The sequence below is a fragment of the Erythrolamprus reginae genome, chromosome 12 (genome assembly GCF_031021105.1).
Source record: "Erythrolamprus reginae isolate rEryReg1 chromosome 12, rEryReg1.hap1, whole genome shotgun sequence".
NCBI classification, from domain to species: domain Eukaryota; kingdom Metazoa; phylum Chordata; class Lepidosauria; order Squamata; family Dipsadidae; genus Erythrolamprus; species Erythrolamprus reginae.
This window is the reverse complement of record NC_091961.1, coordinates 26929697-26947492: the sequence shown is the minus strand read 5'-3', so window position 1 is coordinate 26947492 and position 17796 is coordinate 26929697. Positions and strand designations below refer to the sequence as shown.

The following is a 17796-nucleotide window of genomic DNA, read 5'->3' as shown; positions in this document are numbered from 1 at the left end:
AGTGGGACCTCGTCGAAATGTCACCAGAAATTTCTAAATCCTACACAGGAAGATACCCGAATATACCAAGACCGTCATATATATATATATATATATATATATATATATATATATATATATATATATATATATATATATATATATATATAGACTACACACACACATACATACAAGCACAGCCTAAAAAAAATAACCAAACTCAACCTTCGAACTTCCAAACATTATGAAAACAGTGGAATACCTTCTTCATTTGAACACCCAGAATAAGGAATGAGTTACTCAGTACTGCTGGTGGAGCCTGTTGCTTCCATCTCACAATTTCGCCTACAAAAAGTGTCCCTTCTCATCCCAATTGATCACACAAACCACCATAGACACGGGAGGCTCCACAGCCTTTACAAACCTAGTTTAGAAGCCCATCGTTTGACTTATTTCACTCATTCATTCATTCCTTTCTTTTCCTTTTTTTTCCTGTTGGGTTTGTGTGTGTGTGTGTGTACTTTTTTTTTTAACGAACTAACAGTTCTAGGCTCGTATCAGAAAATATAATTAATAAAATTAATAATGAATCAGAATCCCGTAATATCCATGTAGAACATCCACGTAGTACAGTGAATTAATGTCTCGATCGTTGTGCGACGGTGGTGGTTTCTTCTCTTGCAGCTGTGCGTGAACTTTTTCCAGGGGGTTGTGGTGGGTTGTGGTGGGTCGAATTGGCAATTGTACAGAGGAGAGCAGAAGTCCAGTGACGTGGCGAGAATGGGTGGAAGAAAGCCATGGGATGTGAATTGCCCGACAGTCGACCTGGGAACCCACCAGATCGGAGAACTTGGGAACTCTAAAGAAGAGCAACAAAACATTTTGAGTTCAAAGGGGTAGAATGATCACTCCTTAGTCAAATGCACTGATTGGCCACCAACAGCTGCATCTTCGTCCATGACAGACACACACAAAAAGGAATAAAAACAGAACGAAAACAGAACGCTCCATTGCGTTGGAACTTCAGTAGATCATTGGGGATTCTTCTCGGGGGGTTTCTTTTTCCGCCGCAGACTTGCTTTCTTTCTCTCCGAGATTTTGGGATAATATATTCTTGACTATTAGGATTATTTTTTTTCTGACTTTGCAAAAGTATTCTTCCTTTCCCCCTCCCTCCCTTCCTCTTAGAATCGCCGTCTTCCAAAGGGTCAAAACTTCAGCAGGAGGTGTGAAAGAAGTAGCGGAAGCAGCCAAACGCAGCCAATTCTTCTTGACCCGCCACTGTTCCCATCATGCACTGCTCCAGGGCCTGAAAGAAGATTGAAGAGTGTCAGTTTGTGGAGCCATAAAACGTAAACCATTACGGGACCTCCTTCTGCCACATGAGCCCCAGCGACCAGTTAGGTTCTACAGAGTTGGCCTTCTCTGGGTCGCGTCAACTAGACAATGTCATTTGATGGGACCTGGTGGAAGAGCCTTCTCTGTGGTGGCCCCGGCGGTTTAGAATCAGCTCCCCCCAGAGATTTGCACTGCCCTCACCCCCCCTCACCTTCCATAAAAGTTTAAATACCTATCTGTGCCACCAGGCTTGGGGCCATAGACCCTAGTCCCCTGGCTGATGAGTGTAGTATGTCTTGCTGTGTGAATGGGAATGAATGATTTTAAATGTTATTAGAGTTTTTAATTTTTTTTAGCTATATTAATTGAATTTTTTTAGATATGTATATTGTTTATTGTTTGGATATGTTGTGAGCCTTCCCGAGTTCTCGGAGAGGGGCGCCTTACAAATCCAATAACTGAATGAATGAATGAATGAATTAATGAATGAATGAGTGAGTGAAAGGATGGATGGATGGAGAGAGAGAGAGGGAGAGACAGACAGACAGACCACAGTGAACAAGTTAGCAAAAATAATTGCTATTGTGGCTAAATTCAGTCTTTAATAACTTTTGTCCAGCTTTTGTACTTTCTGGCCTAATGCAAAACTAAAGTTTATTTATTGATTACCTATTTTATTCATTAGATTTCTATGTTGCCCTATTCCCCAGGCTCATGGCAGCTCACAACAAAAGTGAATACATAACATATAGAAATCTAAAATTAAAACATACTAAAACTCCCGTCATAAGTGGGAGGAGATGGATAATAGGAACGATGAGAAGGTTAATAGTCTTAGATAGGTTTTCATTAGATGGGGTTTTTGGGCAGGCATGTACGTCCCTTGAGCTTAAGCACCATTGAGATAGAGAAAACAATTTATATCCATTCAACCATCCCAAACTCTTTATAAAGCTAAAAAGAATGTCAACACAGCATTCAGAGACATATATGTATGAGATGGGTCACCCTCCAAACATAATAAGAAAATGGAATAATAAAATAAAACAGAGAATGGTGAGATAATATAAAAAGGCAGGGAGCTTCAAGTGTTCCTCTATCAGGCCAAGAATAGATATTGGATCCCTCCATCTCAATCAGTTGGACTTTAGGAAAGGTTTTTTTTCTTAAATGAAACAAAATGCAGGCACAAAATTAAAAGAAATTGGCTGATATTCTCATTTGGAATGGATTCTATTTAAAAAAAACGCATTGTTTCCATATGCCACTACAAGGAAAGAGCTTTTAGATGTCAAACTGATTTCATACTTTTCTTTCCGAATAAAAGAGATAATAGCAGAGCTAAAAATGGACACATTCTCTGGAGTACTATATTTGGAAGCTGTTCTTTGGTTAGAGGTTCTGGACACAAGAAGAATGTCGCCTGATCAAGCTAATGTGCTCAGAATTCCTAAACAATGCTTGACAGAAGGCACATTTAGAATTTTGATTGATTGATTGACGGATGGTTGGATGATGTGCCATCATTTTCAACTCCTAGTGCTCACACAGATTTTATCCATGGCGGTCCACCTATTAAGCTTCCCCAGAAGTCCAGAATTAGAATATTGAGACCCTGTTTATCGCAATATGTTGTGGTTAGGTCTGGCCCAGCTCCTGCCCCAAGGACTGTGGATGTGGGGGAGACATCCACATGCTGCTGGCCTGTTTTGTCCCCAGTGGAATCTGATGATGAAGGCTCCTCTAACCAAGAAGACATGAGTGACAGGGAGGAGGAGAGTGGGGCAGACAGCTCAGAAGGAGATCAATTCTCTAGCTCCTCCTTGGATTCGGAACAAGAGTTAATGATACAGCCACGCATGCGGAGAGCGATGCATAGGCAGCAACAGCTGAGAGATTATTATCAAAGAAAATGAGGCCACCTGTGGTTGGGTGGAGCTGTGGTCATTAGTGAGGCTGCTATAAAGAGCAGCCTGTGGATTTGGCCATTGTGGAGGATTATCTGATTGTTGTGTTTCGTGACTGCTTTACTGACTTTGACTTTTTGTGTGCTGATTTTTCCCCGCTTGAAACTAAACCAGAGCAAAGTGTGTTTCACTTTGTGAAAGAAGAAGGACTGTGAATTGCCTCACAGCTGCAAGCTAAGTATCACAGAACTGATAAGGGACTTGTACAAATTACCAGTTTGTTTGGAGACGAGTGCTCTTTGCTATACCAAAAGAGGGCTTGGTTTAAGTGACTTTTCATTATAAGGAACATTGTTTTGAATTTTCAAACGTGTGTGTGTCTGAAATTTGTACCTGTGAATTTTGGGGAGAACTCTACCAGAGAGCCCGACAGAACAGCAATAAGACTATAAGAATGTGTGCATTAGGTTTATGAGTATCCATAGATCCCAGTTTGAATCCAATGGAATACCTGTTTCTCCAAGTAGACATCACGCAACTTTGGAAGCTCACATGCATCACAACAAGCCCATACAACACATGATACCAAAGCATAAGGAGATGACTTTTTCTGGAATCGCCAATGAATTCATGAACTTTTGCAATAATGGACTGTAGTTGGGTTTGAAGAATAAATTTGCAGATTGTAGCTATCAGATTCTCATTACAACATATTTTTCCCCCTAGATGCAACTCAATTCAACTGTATAACTTACAAACACAATCTGTTTCCACGCACACATAACACAAAACAGATAATGTTGACTGATTTAATGGAGATTGCTGCCTCAAGAGCAATGCTGAAAGCTTAAAATTATCTTGACAGCTAATGTTGCTGCACGAATCCCAGCGACCAGTTAGGTCCCACAGAGCGGGTCTTCTCTGGGTCCCGTCAACTAAACAATGCCGCTTGGCGGGACCCAGGGGAAGAGCCTTCTCTGTGGCGGCCCCGGCCCTCTAGAACCAACTCCCCCCAGAGATTAGAATTGCCCCCACCCTCCTTGCCTTTCGTAAGCTACTTAAAACCCACCTCTGCCGCCAGGCATGGGGGAACTGAGATTCCCTTTCCCCCTAGGCATTTACAATTTTATGCATGTATGTTTGGTTTTACAAATAAAGGTTTTTTAATTGTTTTAGGATTAGTTTTTAGTATTGGATTTACAGATGTTTTGTACTATTGTTGTTCGCCACCCTGAGTCTACGGAGAGGGGCGGCATACAAATCCAATTAATAATAATAATAATAATAATAATAATAATAATAATAATAATAATAATAAATAATAGTAATAATGTACGTTTGGTTTTTTATATTAATGGGTTTTTAATCATTTTTAGCATTGGATTATTATTGTACACTGTTTTATGATTGCTGTTAGCCACCCCGAGTCTTCGGAGAGGGGCGGCATATAAATCCAATAAGTAAGTAAGTAAGTAAGTAAGTAAGTAAGTAAGTAAGTAAGTAAGTAAGTAAGTAATATAAATCCAATAAATAAGTAAGTAAGTAAGTAAGTAAGTAAGTAAGTAAGTAAGTAAGTAAGTAAGTAAATAAGTAAGTAAGTTGAATCCTTCAAAATGTTGCAACAAGCGCTGGAGGTACCTTTAGCCCAACAGCTCCTGTGAGGAAGACAATAAAGAACTAGTTCCAAAACTGCTACCAGTGGAAGCTGAGAAAACAAATAAATCTAAGTGACCTTTCCTGGCTTTTCCTGATGGCTCCCATCCCATCTCATTAAGTGGGCAATAATGAAGCCCTACAGTGATCTCAGAAGAGGAACTCTATTATGTCTTGATTATCTACCTAGAGGACGGGAGAACAAGGAAACAAATGAATTGAGAAGGCCTGTGCTGGAGACGTCCATCAAGATGCCAAGTTTGGGACACACAGAGGACTATTGATGGTGTCACATGGTACATTTCCTTTTTCTTGCAGGCCTGAGCTACAAAGAGCAACAGCGATAGCACTTCACAATGCTTTACAGCCACTTCACAATGCTTCACAGCCCTCTCTAAGCAGTTTACAGAGTCAGCCTCCCGCCCCCAACAATCTTGGGTCCTCATTTTACCCACCTCGGAAGGATGGAAGGTTGAGTCAACCTTGAGCCAGTCAGGATCGAACTCCTGGCAGTAGGCAGAGTTAGTCTGCAATACTGCAGTCTAATCACTGCACTGGCATCTCCCTTTCAGTAAGTCAAAGCCACTGTTATGTATTGAACTTACACTGCTCAAAAAAACCAAACAAACAATAGAATATACACTGCTCAAAAAAATAAACAGCAGAATATAACTCCAAGTAAATCAAACTTCTGTGAAATCAAACTGTCCACTTAGGAAGCAGCACTGATTGACAATCAATTTCACCTGCTGTTGTGCATAGAAACCTAGAAGACTGACAGCAGAAAAAGACCTCATGGTCCATCTAGTCTGCCCTTATACTATTTTCTGTATTCTATCTTAGGATGGATCTATGTTTATCCCAGGCATGTTTAAATTCAGTTACTGTGGATTTATCTACCATTTCTGCTGGAAGTTTGTTCCAAGGATCTACTACTATTTCAGTGAAATAATATTTTCTCATGTTGCTTTTGATCCTTCCCCCAACTAATTTCAAATTGTGTCCCCTTGTTCTTGTGTTCACTTTCCTATTAAAAACACTTCCCTCCTGAACCTTATTTAACCCTTTAACATGTTTAAATGTTTCGATCATGTCCCCCCTTTTCCTTCTGTCCTCCAGACTATACAGATTGAGTTCATGAAGTCTTTCCTGATACGTTTTATGCTTAAGACCTTCCACCATTCTTGTAGCCCGTCTTTGGACCCGTTCAATTTTGTCAATATCTTTTTGTAGGTGAGGTCTCCAGAACTGAACACAATATTCCAAATGTGGTCTCACCAGCACTCTATATAGCAAGATCATAATCTCCCTCTTCCTGCTTGTTATACCTCTAGCTATGCAGCCAAGCATCCTACTTGCTTTCCCTACCGCCTGACTGCACTGTTCACCCATTTGGAGACTGTCAGAAATCACTACCCCTAAATCCTTTTCTTCTGCACATTCAACTTTGTACAGAACAAAGTATTCAATGAAAATATTCCATTCATTCAGATCTAGGTGGTGTTCTTTGAGTGTTCCCTTTGTTTTTTGGAGCAGTATATATACAGTAGTTGGGTTAAGCCCTGCAACAGTGAAACTAATCTAGAGATAGAGGATGGGTTCTTCCCAGTGTGGTAAGTGACTGTGCATAGTATTGGCTACCAGATTGTGCAATTTTCAGGCTCCACTCCAGTGCTTAGAACTACGACGCCTTAAACATGATCTAGGTATTGCCCACAAGATCATATGCTGCAACGTCACCACAAATGCCCGGCCGGTGGCTTAAACCGCCAGCCGAAATTACCTCCGGAGCCCAGGAGACACTGCCGGCAGCTCTTTCAAGCTCCGGATTTCCGGGTTCCTCTGGAACCTGGAAGTTCGGCTTTTGGCAGCGCGCCAATGTGGCGTGCTGCCTGCTGGGACTTAGGGGAGCTCCTGGATCGCCCTATTTAAGGGAGATTCGGACAGGACCTCCCCCTTGCTCTGGCTCACTCCTGAAGCGAACACCCGCCCACCCTCCGGTATCAACAGTGTGTCCTAAGGAGGTCACCTTGGGGCCTAATAGGAATTTTTTGCGGCCTCCCCTTTAGAGGCGGCCATTTTTTTGCCTATTCCACACTGACGGTGTGGACTGGATTGGTTACAGGGTGTGGCACACTTAGATAGTGGTATAGGCCTCCCTTTGGTCATTGGGGTTTGGCAGGTTAGGGGCAGAAATGGGCAATTAGAAGTGACTGCGCATGCTCCTTTGGGCATCCTTCAAAGGGTAATGGATCACCTCTCTCCAGGAACTAGAGGTTGGAACAACGTCGGGGATTGGAGAGAGGATGTCCATGGGAATCACCGGATCCAATTTCCCACGGGGGTTGGAGGGTGAACTCCTCCCACATGACAAAGGGGCATGGCTTGATCCAGGTGAAGGTGGTACGTTCACCTGATTCAGCAAGGAGTTTTTGCCCAATGTTGCCAAGGAATTTTCTGGTAGGAATTTCCGCCCCATTAGTTTTGGCTTCTGCAGGACCTTAGTTCGTTCTGAATTTAAATATTTAAATTGACATATTTAAATTTATTTAAATTTATGTTAATTCAATAAATGACCCGTATTTAATCCACAACATGTCTCAGCGTCGTTACTCGGCTTCCGGGGGTAATCACCAAACTGAATTTTGCAACTTTGAGTGAATTACGTGACTGTTGTACAATTGGAAGTGACCATCTCACCTGTATCAGGTGTGAGTGAGGCATCCATTATTTATTGTAGGACTTCTTGTTGGATGCTTCATATCTTGCACAAGTCTGTGTTAACCTAGATTCTGGGTCTGTTTCCTATTCAGACAACTGCCTCATTCCTGCAGGTTTTGGTTTTGGTTTGGACTTGGTTCTTGGGGTCATCTTCCAAAATTCTTGAAATAACATGAATTGAATTCCAAAACACCTTACAGCAGCCTGCAACTAACTTGCCTTAATAAGATGCCATTTATTTGTTGCAGAGAAATGTTTTTAAAAAGAAATTACTTTGTTGAGAACGCCAATGGACCTTTTCCCTAAAACGAGAGAGCTTTGCACCAAGCATGCACCATTAACCTTGGAAAAGGAATGCTGATATCCATTGCATTACACTTAAAATATTTCCATATTTTGTACCCAATTGCTGGAGGTGACCACCAAAAAAATAATTTTAAAAAATCACATTATACACTGTGCTAACATTCATTGGGTTTCAGCCACACTGGCAGTTAAACAAGTTAATTTCCTGCCAGGAATAAACATGAGGGAGAATGGGAGAGTTGGAATGGGCAAAGCAAAGAAGTAAAAAGCTGAACTCTTCCTGCTTGTTATACCTCTAACTATGCAGCCAAACATTCTACATTTGCTTTCCCTACCACCTGACCACACTGTTCACCCGTTTTATCACTACCCTTAAATCCTTCTCTTCTGAAGTTTTTGCTATTTTTCTAGTTTTTGTGTTAATCTATTTGAAAAGCTTTTTTAAAAACACTTATGTTCCAGGAGAACTCTGATCATTGAATGTGATGAATGAGTGGTGGAAGGAAAACACACATACACACACACACACACAGGCTGATGGTGAATGTGATTTCACCGAAACGTCGCATAGACACTCAAAATATTACACGGGGCAAAACCCGAACTCAGAACAATCTACATAGATAGATAGATAGATAGATAGATAGATAGATAGATAGATAGATAGATAGATAGATAGATAGATAGATAGATAGGATTTGTATGCCACTCCTCTCCGTGGAATTGGGGCGGCTAACAACAGAGATAAAAACAGCATGTAGCAACAACTAAAAAACCCTTATTATAAAAACCAGACATACATACAGACATACCATGCATAAACAGTAGAGGCCCAGGGGGAAAGAATATCTCAGTTCCATCATGCCTGACGGCAGAGGTGGGTTTTAAGGAGCTTACAAAAGGCGAGGAGGGTGGGGGCAATTCTGATCTCTGGGTGAAGTTGGTTCCAGAGGGCTGGGGCTGCCACAGAGAAGGCTCTTCCCCTGAGTCCCGCCAAACAACATTGTTTAGTTGACGGGACCCGGAGAAGGCCCACTCTGTGGAACCTAATTGGTCGCTGGGATTCGTGCGGCAGAAGTATCCTAGGATACTATCTGGGAATCAAAATAATTCTCCAGGGTCCCTCCAGTTCTATATTTGATTCTACTTGCATTGTGGTTTAACTTGCAGATTTATGCACCGAAACTGTGCGTACACAATTTGCATCCTTAGCTCTATTATGATTTAGATGTATTTAGAAATTGCTTTTCTATCCACCAGGGAACACCGGTGGATGCATAAGTTATTAAGAAAAACGCAATAATACAACGGTAATCCAATAAAGGCAAATATCGAGCCATTGTTTAAAAACATGACAAAATAACGTTGAAGTTCATTGCCGACTATCAACATTTAGAGCTTTCTAATGGTTGACAGGAGAGATCCCCCTGTGTATTACGTCACTACGCAAACTGACTTATTTTAAGATTTGGAAATCTTAAAGGCTTTATTTATAAAATGAATCAAATGCATTAAGAAAAATGGGATTGCCAACATCCAATGATGGATATGGAAGAAGAGGAAGAGGAACAAGGAGAAGAAGGAGAAGAAGGGGAAAGAGAAGGTGAAGAAGAGGAAGAGGGAGGAGGAGGAGGAGGAGGAGGAGAAGAAGAAGAAGAGGAGGAGGAGGAGGAGGAAGAAGAAGAAGAAGAGAGCTTCATGTTGAGATTTCATCAACATACATTCAAAATTCAATACTCAACAGCATGCTTCTCACAAATATTTCAGCACATACGGAAACAGCTAAAAATTGAGGATAAAAAAATCTGACCCTCTACCTATGTTCTCCATATTTCATACAGGGCCATATTAAAATCTGAACAAGAAGACAGGTATGCAGAACTGGTAGAAAAAAAATGATTTTTTCCCCTTTTCCCCCCCTTCTGGGCTCTGCATACCTATCGCAATAAATGAGGTTGAATGTGTATAATTTTAGAAGAGCTATGCATGTGTGTACATACACTTACAGTTTATATAGTACATAGTGTGTATATTTGTCTGCCTGTGTGTAACATGTATGTACACATATGGCATATATACAACGAATTAAATAGTATATTTTGGATGTTTAGTTAATTCTTCTTCTGTGGGTATATGTCTGGAGGCTGTTGGGGCATGGATGGGTGTCAACAGACTTAAACTCAACCCAGATAAGATGGAGTGGCTGTGGGTTTTGCCTCCCAAGGACAATTCCATCTGCTCATCCATCACCCTGGTGGGGGAACTACTGACCCCCTCAGAGAGGGTCCGCAACTTGGGCGTCCTCCTCGATCCACAGCTCACATTAGAGAAACATCTTTCGGCTGTGGCGTGGGGGGCGTTTGTCCAGGTTCGCCTGGTGCACCAGTTGCGGCCCTATTTGGACCTGGAGTCACTGCTCACAGTCACTCATGCCCTCATCACCTTGAAGCTCGACTACTGTAACGCTCTCTACATGGGGCTACCTTTGAAAAGTGTTCGGAAACTTCAGGTCGTGCAGAATGCAGCTGCGAGAGCAATCATGGGCTTTCCAAAATATGCTCATGTTACACCAACACTCCGCAGTCTGCATTGGTTGCCGATCAGTTTCTGGTCACAATTCAAAGTGTTGGGTATGACCTATAAAGCCCTTCATGGCACCGGACCAGACTATCTCAGGGACCGCCTTCTGCTGCACAAACCCCAGTGACCAGTTAGGTCCCACAGAGTTGGTCTTCTCCGGGTCCTGTCAACTAAACAATGTCGCTTGGCGGGGCCCAGAGGAAGAACCTTCTCTGTGGCGGCCCTGACCCTCTGGAACCAACTCCCCCCAGAGATTAGAATTGCTCCTCCTTGCCTTTCGTAAGCTTCTTAAAACCCACCTCTGCCACCAGGCTTGGGAGAACTGAGTTACTCTTTCCCCCTAGGCCTTTACAATTTTATGCATGGTATGTCTGTATGTATGTTTGGTTTTACAATAGGGGTTTTTAACTGTTTATATTGGATTGTCATATGCTGTTTACTACTGTTGTTAGCCGCCCCGAGTCTACGGAGAGGGGCGGCATACAATTCCAATAAAATAAAATCAAAATCAAATCAATAGGGAAATTGTATCTCTTTGAGCCGAGGAGAGGACAGGCACCCTAATCTTAACCCAAACCCTTGACTTGAATGATGTCAAGTTGGCCACCTTTAAGCCAGTCACTTGACCTTTAAGCCACTTCCCCATCATATGATCGTCAAACCACTCCCACCTGGTCACATGGCTAGCCAGCCACACCCACAAAATAAGACATGCCCACAGTGTGGTAGTAAAAATTCTTGCAGCTCTTCACTGCTTGGGCATGTTAGTGCTACCTTCACATTAAAGTACAAGGGAAGTGTGTAACAATAAGGACAAAGAAGCCAAAGCAATGGAAATTTAAGACCTAAGCCCAAATCTAGAAATGTCATTGACTTTGGTCCCTCCACATTGTATGAGCCGGGGTGGCACAGCACGTAGAGTGCTGTACTGCAGGCCACTGAAGCTGACTTGGAGATCTGAAGGTCAGCGGTTCAAATCTCATCACCGGCTCAAGGTTGACTCAGCCTTCCATCCTTCTGAGGTGGGTAAAATGAGGACCCGGATTGTGGGGGCAATAGCCCGGCTCTGTTAAAAAAGTGCTATTGCTAACATGTTGTAAGCCGCCCTGAGTCTAAGGAGAAGGGCGGCATAAAAATCGAATAAATGAATAAATAAAATAAATAAATGAGTTGATTGCAAGATATGCCTCCTGTGGATGATCCATCAAAGTGGTTTCATCCCATCTCTTCTAACCACCCTCTTCCCTTGTTTAAACGCTCATTCCTCATCCAAATCATAACATCTGGTATCGAGGCCAGTAATACTTACATGGCAGAATGTAGGGAGCATGAGGAGACACATAAGGAAGCCATGCAGAAGGGGGAAAAAAAGAAACAGAAAGAAAGAAAAAACGAGTTAATCAATCGGCTCTTTTTCTTTTCTGGTAGAATCAGGCAGCTACATATGGGCATTTGATTCTGCAAAGGGGCTAAGGGGACGCAGGCTGACAGACAAACCATATTTGCTTTCTGAAAGTCAAGGACGATGGGGTCTAGCGGTGGTTTGAAGAACCAGTGCAGTTCCTCTTCAAAAAAAGAATGAGAAATTGGGTGAGGATCTGGCTAGGATTGCTCATGTTATCTTCCTTCCTTCCTTCCTTCCTTCTTTCCTTCCTTCCTTCCCTACTTCCTTCCTTATTTATTTATTTGTTTGTTTGTTTGTTTCTTTCTTTATATATATATATATTATTTATATATATATATATATAATTTTCAAATTCAGCAAAAAACAAAACAACACGTCGAAACAAAAACAAAACAAAACGTCGAAACTTCGCCAGAAATTTCCAAATCCTACACGGGAAGAAACCCGAATATACCAAGACCATCATACCTGTACCCGTGAAAATCTACGATGGTCTTGGTATATTCTTGTTTCTTCCCGTGTAGGATTTGGAAATTTCTGGCGACGTTTCGACAAGATCCCACTCGTCATCTTCAGGCTGGTGTTTCTGTCCTTGTTCTAGGGTGAACACAGCGAGACCTGAGCTGCCTTCCTTCTATAAATACTGGTGGCTGGGTGTGGTTCGATGGCTCAGCAATTGCCTGCTGTGTAGAAAGTTCCTGGTGAGTCAGTGGGGTAACATCTGGAGTCGTTGATGTGACTGAGGTATGCTGATTAGTTAATGGTTGTAGATTAGGCGTGATATCCTGAGTAGTTGGAGCTTGCAGGCTACTTGATTGTTTTGCAATGTGTGTTCTGAGTCTGGTTTCAGTTTCTATGGCTGGGATATGTTTGAGGGCTGGTTTCCAGATGTCTGGTAGGCGGGAGGTATCATCCCGCTTGTTCATATTTTGGGGGTGTTTTTCTATCTCAATGGCTTCCATGATTATTCTTTTGCTGTTGCTGCTGGAAATTAATTTGGTATTGTCAAAATCAATTTCATGTCCTGTAGTTTTGAAGTGTTGGAAAAGGGAGGATATGAACTACAGGACATGAAATTGATTTTGAAATTGATTTTGAATTGGAGAGCACCAAGGATTTGAAAATTAAGGGAGACTAGGATAGATCTATTTCGGCCTTATTTTGGCCTCATCAGCTAACCATACCCACTGGGACTTGAACCTGCAACCTTTGCCTTGTAAGGCAGATAATTATCCTCTAGGCTACAGTATCCAATCCCTTCACATATATACATGCATACATACATACATACATACATACATACATACATACATACATATATATAAATCCTTGGTGCTCTCCAAGCTTGGCTGCTTTCTTGGAGATGTTCCATTACCCAACTAGGTAGCATCTTCAGTTCTTCTCAGAATGTCACAGGATTCTGGTGCATTGATGATGTTACCTAGTTGGATAGTGAAATGTCTACCAAGTTCAGAGGGAATTGGGAACCTCAGAGTTCATACCTGAGCTGCAGATGTTCTCTTCTATTAGTAGCTGTTTTTTTCTTTAAAGTCAACTAGTTTCAACATCCAGATTTGATGCGTGATTTTCTGCCAGAGATCCTGTCTGTCTCTGTCTGTCATCTCTGTCTACCAGGTGGTACAACTTGGGAACCTGTCCTGCCAGTCCCGAAGCCCACTCTCTATTCATCATGCCATCAATTGTGTTGCCTTACACCCCCCCTTTCCCCCCCCAATATTTATTTTAAAGGCATTGTTTCATTCTTGTTACCAGCACACAGATAAGGGAAGAGCCGATCCCTTCAGCAGCCCAGGTGGCCTAGGAATAGCTCAACAAATATTTACAGCATTCTTCGAATGGTGATGAGCTCCAGATATACATTTATTACAAGTGGAATAATTCGAAGTTTGTGCATGCTGGCCTCTACATGCTTCTTTAAGGGAAACCAGAAAAATCAAATCCAGCTAATGGGTCCAAAGTCTTTCTGCAAGACACACATATCAATTTCCACCTTGACCAGGGAAGTCTTCTGAGAACAGGAAGAATAAGAAGTTGGAAATGTTAAATTCTTCCAATGAGCATAATCCTTAGACATGTCTACTCTGCTAATCTCGCCTGTTTTTATTACTGGTTTCAACTTCTGGCTCTCTCAAAATAATCTTGAAACGTGTCTATGGAGACTGTGTCAAAGTATTTTTGCAAAAGGAACATGGACTGTTTTTTTTTCATTTGAGGAAGACGAAAAAGAAGAAAAAAGAAGAAGAGGAAAAGGAGGAGGGGGAAGGGGGAGGAGGAGGAGAAAGAGAAAGAGGAAGAAGAAAAAGAAGAAAAAAGAAGAAAAAAGAGGAAGAGGAGGAAGGAGGGGAGGGGGAGGGGGAGGGGGAGGAGGGGAGGGGGAGGAGGAGGAGGGTGCGAAAGAAGAAGAAGAAGAAGAAGAAGAGAAGGAGGAGGGGAAGGGAGGAGGAGGAGGAGAAAGAGGAAGAAGAAAAAGAAGAAGAGGAAGAGGAGAAGGAGGGGAAGGGGGAGGAGGAGGAGGAAGAAGAAGAAGAGGAAGGGGAGGGGGAGGGGGAGGAGGAGGAGGAGAAAGAGGAAGAAGAAAAAGAAGAAGAGGAGGAGGAGGAGGAAGAGGAGGAGGAGAAAGAGGAAGAAGAAAAAAGAAGAAGAAGAAGAAGAAGAAGAAGAAGAAGAAGAAGAAGAAGAAGAAGAAGAAGAAGAAGTTGTTTTGCTCCTCATCCATGAAGTTTCATCAGTTGTAACAGAGGTACTAACTGATGAAGCTTCTGGGACGAGAAGCAAATAATCTTTTTCTTCCTCATTTTTTTAAAAAATCCTATTTAGTTGCCTTTTGGGGGGGAAAAATCCCCTTTGAGATAACCTTAAAAATCATCAATGATGATTCTGAGCCATCAAGGTAGATCTGTCTGGAGGTTGAGTCATGGCAATTGGACTTCATAGCTTCTTTAGATTGGAATGCATTGCTCTTTATTCAAGTTAAATCAGCAACAAAAGGTTTCAAACCAAAAAAAAGAGAGAGAGAAAAGAAGTCCAGTTGGTGTGACTCAACTTCCAGACTTGGTAGGGGGCAAAGAATCACATCAGGAGACTAAACAAAACCATTAGTATCACATGGAATTTTATTAGGAAATTCAGAATTGTATTCATAGATGGCATTGCTGGGGAGAATTTTTTCCCCCCCTTAATTGGCTAGCATTCCATTCCTTAGCATAGCCATAAAAAATGGGGTGGGTGGGTGAATGAGCATATTTCCCCAAAATAACTTGTAAAATATTTTAAACCAGTAGTCCCTAACTAATAGCAAAGGGCTAAAAATAGAAGTTCAGGGTTTTTTTCCCAATTGTTCTCTTTTAAAAAGAAAGCACATCCTCTAAGAAAAGGAATGTTTTTCCTTTTTTAGAGTACTGCGATGACTTGTTACTTACACTCAAAATATATTTTAAAAAATCAAGAATTATGTTCTGTGAGTATATCTCCAGTAGTCTCTAGAAGTCTTCCAACTTGGCAACTTTAAGACTTGTCGACTTCAAGTCCTAGAGTTCTCCAGCCATCTGGCTGGAGATTTCTGAGGGTTGAAGGACACAAGTCTTAAAGTTGTCAATTTTGGGGACCCTTGCTTTAAACAATAGAGTCATGGGGCTACAAGGGACTTTGGAGGTCTTTGAGTCCAACTGCATGCCCAAGGCAGGCATCCTCATACCAACTTGGACAATGGTTGTCCAGTGTTTTCTTAAAAATATCCAATTGAGAGGCAAGCTGTTCCATTGATTAAGCAATAGTGGTAATTAATTCAATGACTTTAGTTTAGCTTTAATCCATCTGGTAAAAGGAGTTGGTAAATTGGGCAGTTCCTAAAATTATTTTTTGTTTTGTGGGTGGGGAGAGAAGAAGGATTATTAGATTACTGATTAGTTTTGATCCTTGAAAGGGATTTTTTTTGTCTGGTCTCTAAAAGGAGACCTCAAACTGGATGTTGGAGCTCTCAACCGCTGATCAGACATGACATGACGGACGACAAGACCAACCCCAGACTGTGTCTTCTTTGGACCACACCACCCCTCCCAGCAGAAAGTGGTACAGTCCTCCATGCAAATCGAACAGGGGAACAGGCAATGTGTATCAAAGGTGAGGGGGGGGGAAAGTTGCAATAAAGGGAGGCAGAGCAGATGTGACATACAGCAAGACAATACTGACCTTGGAACAAGGTTGAGCTTGTGGGCTCACTTATTTCTAAACCAGGTAAGGAAACAATGGAAGAGGGGAAAAAAATGAAGATAAAAAAGGAAAATAAATATATTGCTTCATAATTAGCACTCCACAAAATAGATTGTGTGATGAAGAAATGGAATGGAGGAAGAGGATGTGCAGGTGGGCTGGGACAGAAGAATCTGAAATGAATGGGAAAGTAAAAAAAAAATAATAATTACCCAATGCTGTTGGAAAGTGAAGCATAGAAAGTAGGAAGAGAAAAGGTGGCTCCATGAAATGTATTTCATAATGTCAGCCTTGCAAAAAAGTTGCTCTAACTCTAACCCTTAGGACCACACATAAAATGTTCTTGGGTTTTTTGATGTTATCCCCTGAAGTTGTTGGGTATTTTGGAGAAGACCACAGACCGTAGATCTGATGAACTTCTCAGCCCTGTGAGAAGAAGCTAACTTTGGAAGAAAACAATCAATTATTTGTGCTTTCTACCTCCAAGACGTTTTGCCTCCCAAGGACAATTCCATCTGTCCATCCATTACCCTGGGGGGGGGAGTTATTGACCCCCTCAGAGAGGGTCCGCAACTTGGGCGTCCTCCTCGATCCACAGCTCACATTAGAAAAAACATCTTTCAGCTGTGGCGAGGGGGGCGTTTGCCCAGGTTCGCCTGGTGCGCCAGTTACGGCCCTATTTGGACCGGGAGTCACTGCCCACAGTCACTCATGCGCTCATCACCTCGAGGTTCGACTACTGTAACGCTCTCTACATGGGGCTACCTTTGAAAAGTGTTCGGAAACTTCAGATCGTGTAGAATGCAGCTGCGAGAGCAATCATGGGCTTTCCCAAATATGTCCATGTCACACCAACACTCCACAGTCTGCATTGGTTGCCGATCAGTTTCCGGTCACAATTCAAAGTGTTGGTTATGACCTATAAAGCCCTTCATGGTACCAGGCCAGATTATCTCAGGGACCGCCTTCTGCCGCACGAATCCCAGTAACCAGTTAGGTCCCACAGAGTGGGTCATCTCTGGGTCCCGTCAACTAAACAATGTCGTTTGGCGGGGCCCAGGGGAAGAGCCTTCTCTATGGTGGCCTCAGCCCTCTGGAACCAACTCCCCCCAGAGATTAGAATAGCCCCCATCCTCCTTGCCTTTCGTAAGCTCCTCAAAACCCACCTCTGCCGTCAGGCATGGGGGAACTAAAATAATCTTTCCCCCTAGGCTTCTACAATTTATGCATGGTATGTTTGTATGTATGATTGGTTTTATAACAAGGGTTTTTAGCTGTTGTAGTATTGGATTTTTACATTCTGTTTTTGTCACCGTTGTTAGCCGCCCCGAGACCACGGAGAGGGGCGGCATACAAATCCTATAAATAAAATAAATAAATAATAAAATAAGAAATGGAAAACTTAATAGAAGATTCATTATTTAAAATTTCTGGTGGGCAGCCACTATTATCTTCACTTATTGTTTCCTGAGCCTGCCTCTTATTTCTACTTATATGAGAAGTGGTGCTAGAAAGCAAAGCGTTTCAAACAAGAGGCAGACTGCCATTTCCCATCCTCTTTGCAACATTTACGGTGGCTATGAAAATAGTCTATAAAGCCAGATAATTAAAAATCCAAAATAAGAACCAGAATCCACTCCACATTGTTAATCATCATCACAATAACCTCCATCATCA

At 42.0% G+C, this 17796-nt stretch overlaps 1 protein-coding gene across 4 annotated transcripts in view; it reads right to left on the bottom strand.

The window, feature by feature from the left end:
- Positions 1-210: 210 nt before the first annotated feature.
- The window catches only part of NTM (neurotrimin), a 380999-nt gene continuing 363413 nt past the window's right edge, over positions 211-17796 (bottom strand). For 2 of the 4 annotated variants that reach the window (XM_070765650.1, XM_070765648.1), the window contains one exon: positions 211-1288. In XM_070765650.1, the coding sequence (XP_070621751.1) occupies positions 1188-1288 (101 nt within the window). In that variant the 3' untranslated portion in view covers positions 211-1187. Of the gene's footprint in view, positions 1289-16098; positions 16135-17796 lie in introns of all 4 variants that reach the window. The other 2 variants (XM_070765651.1, XM_070765649.1) reach the window with 2 other exon arrangements.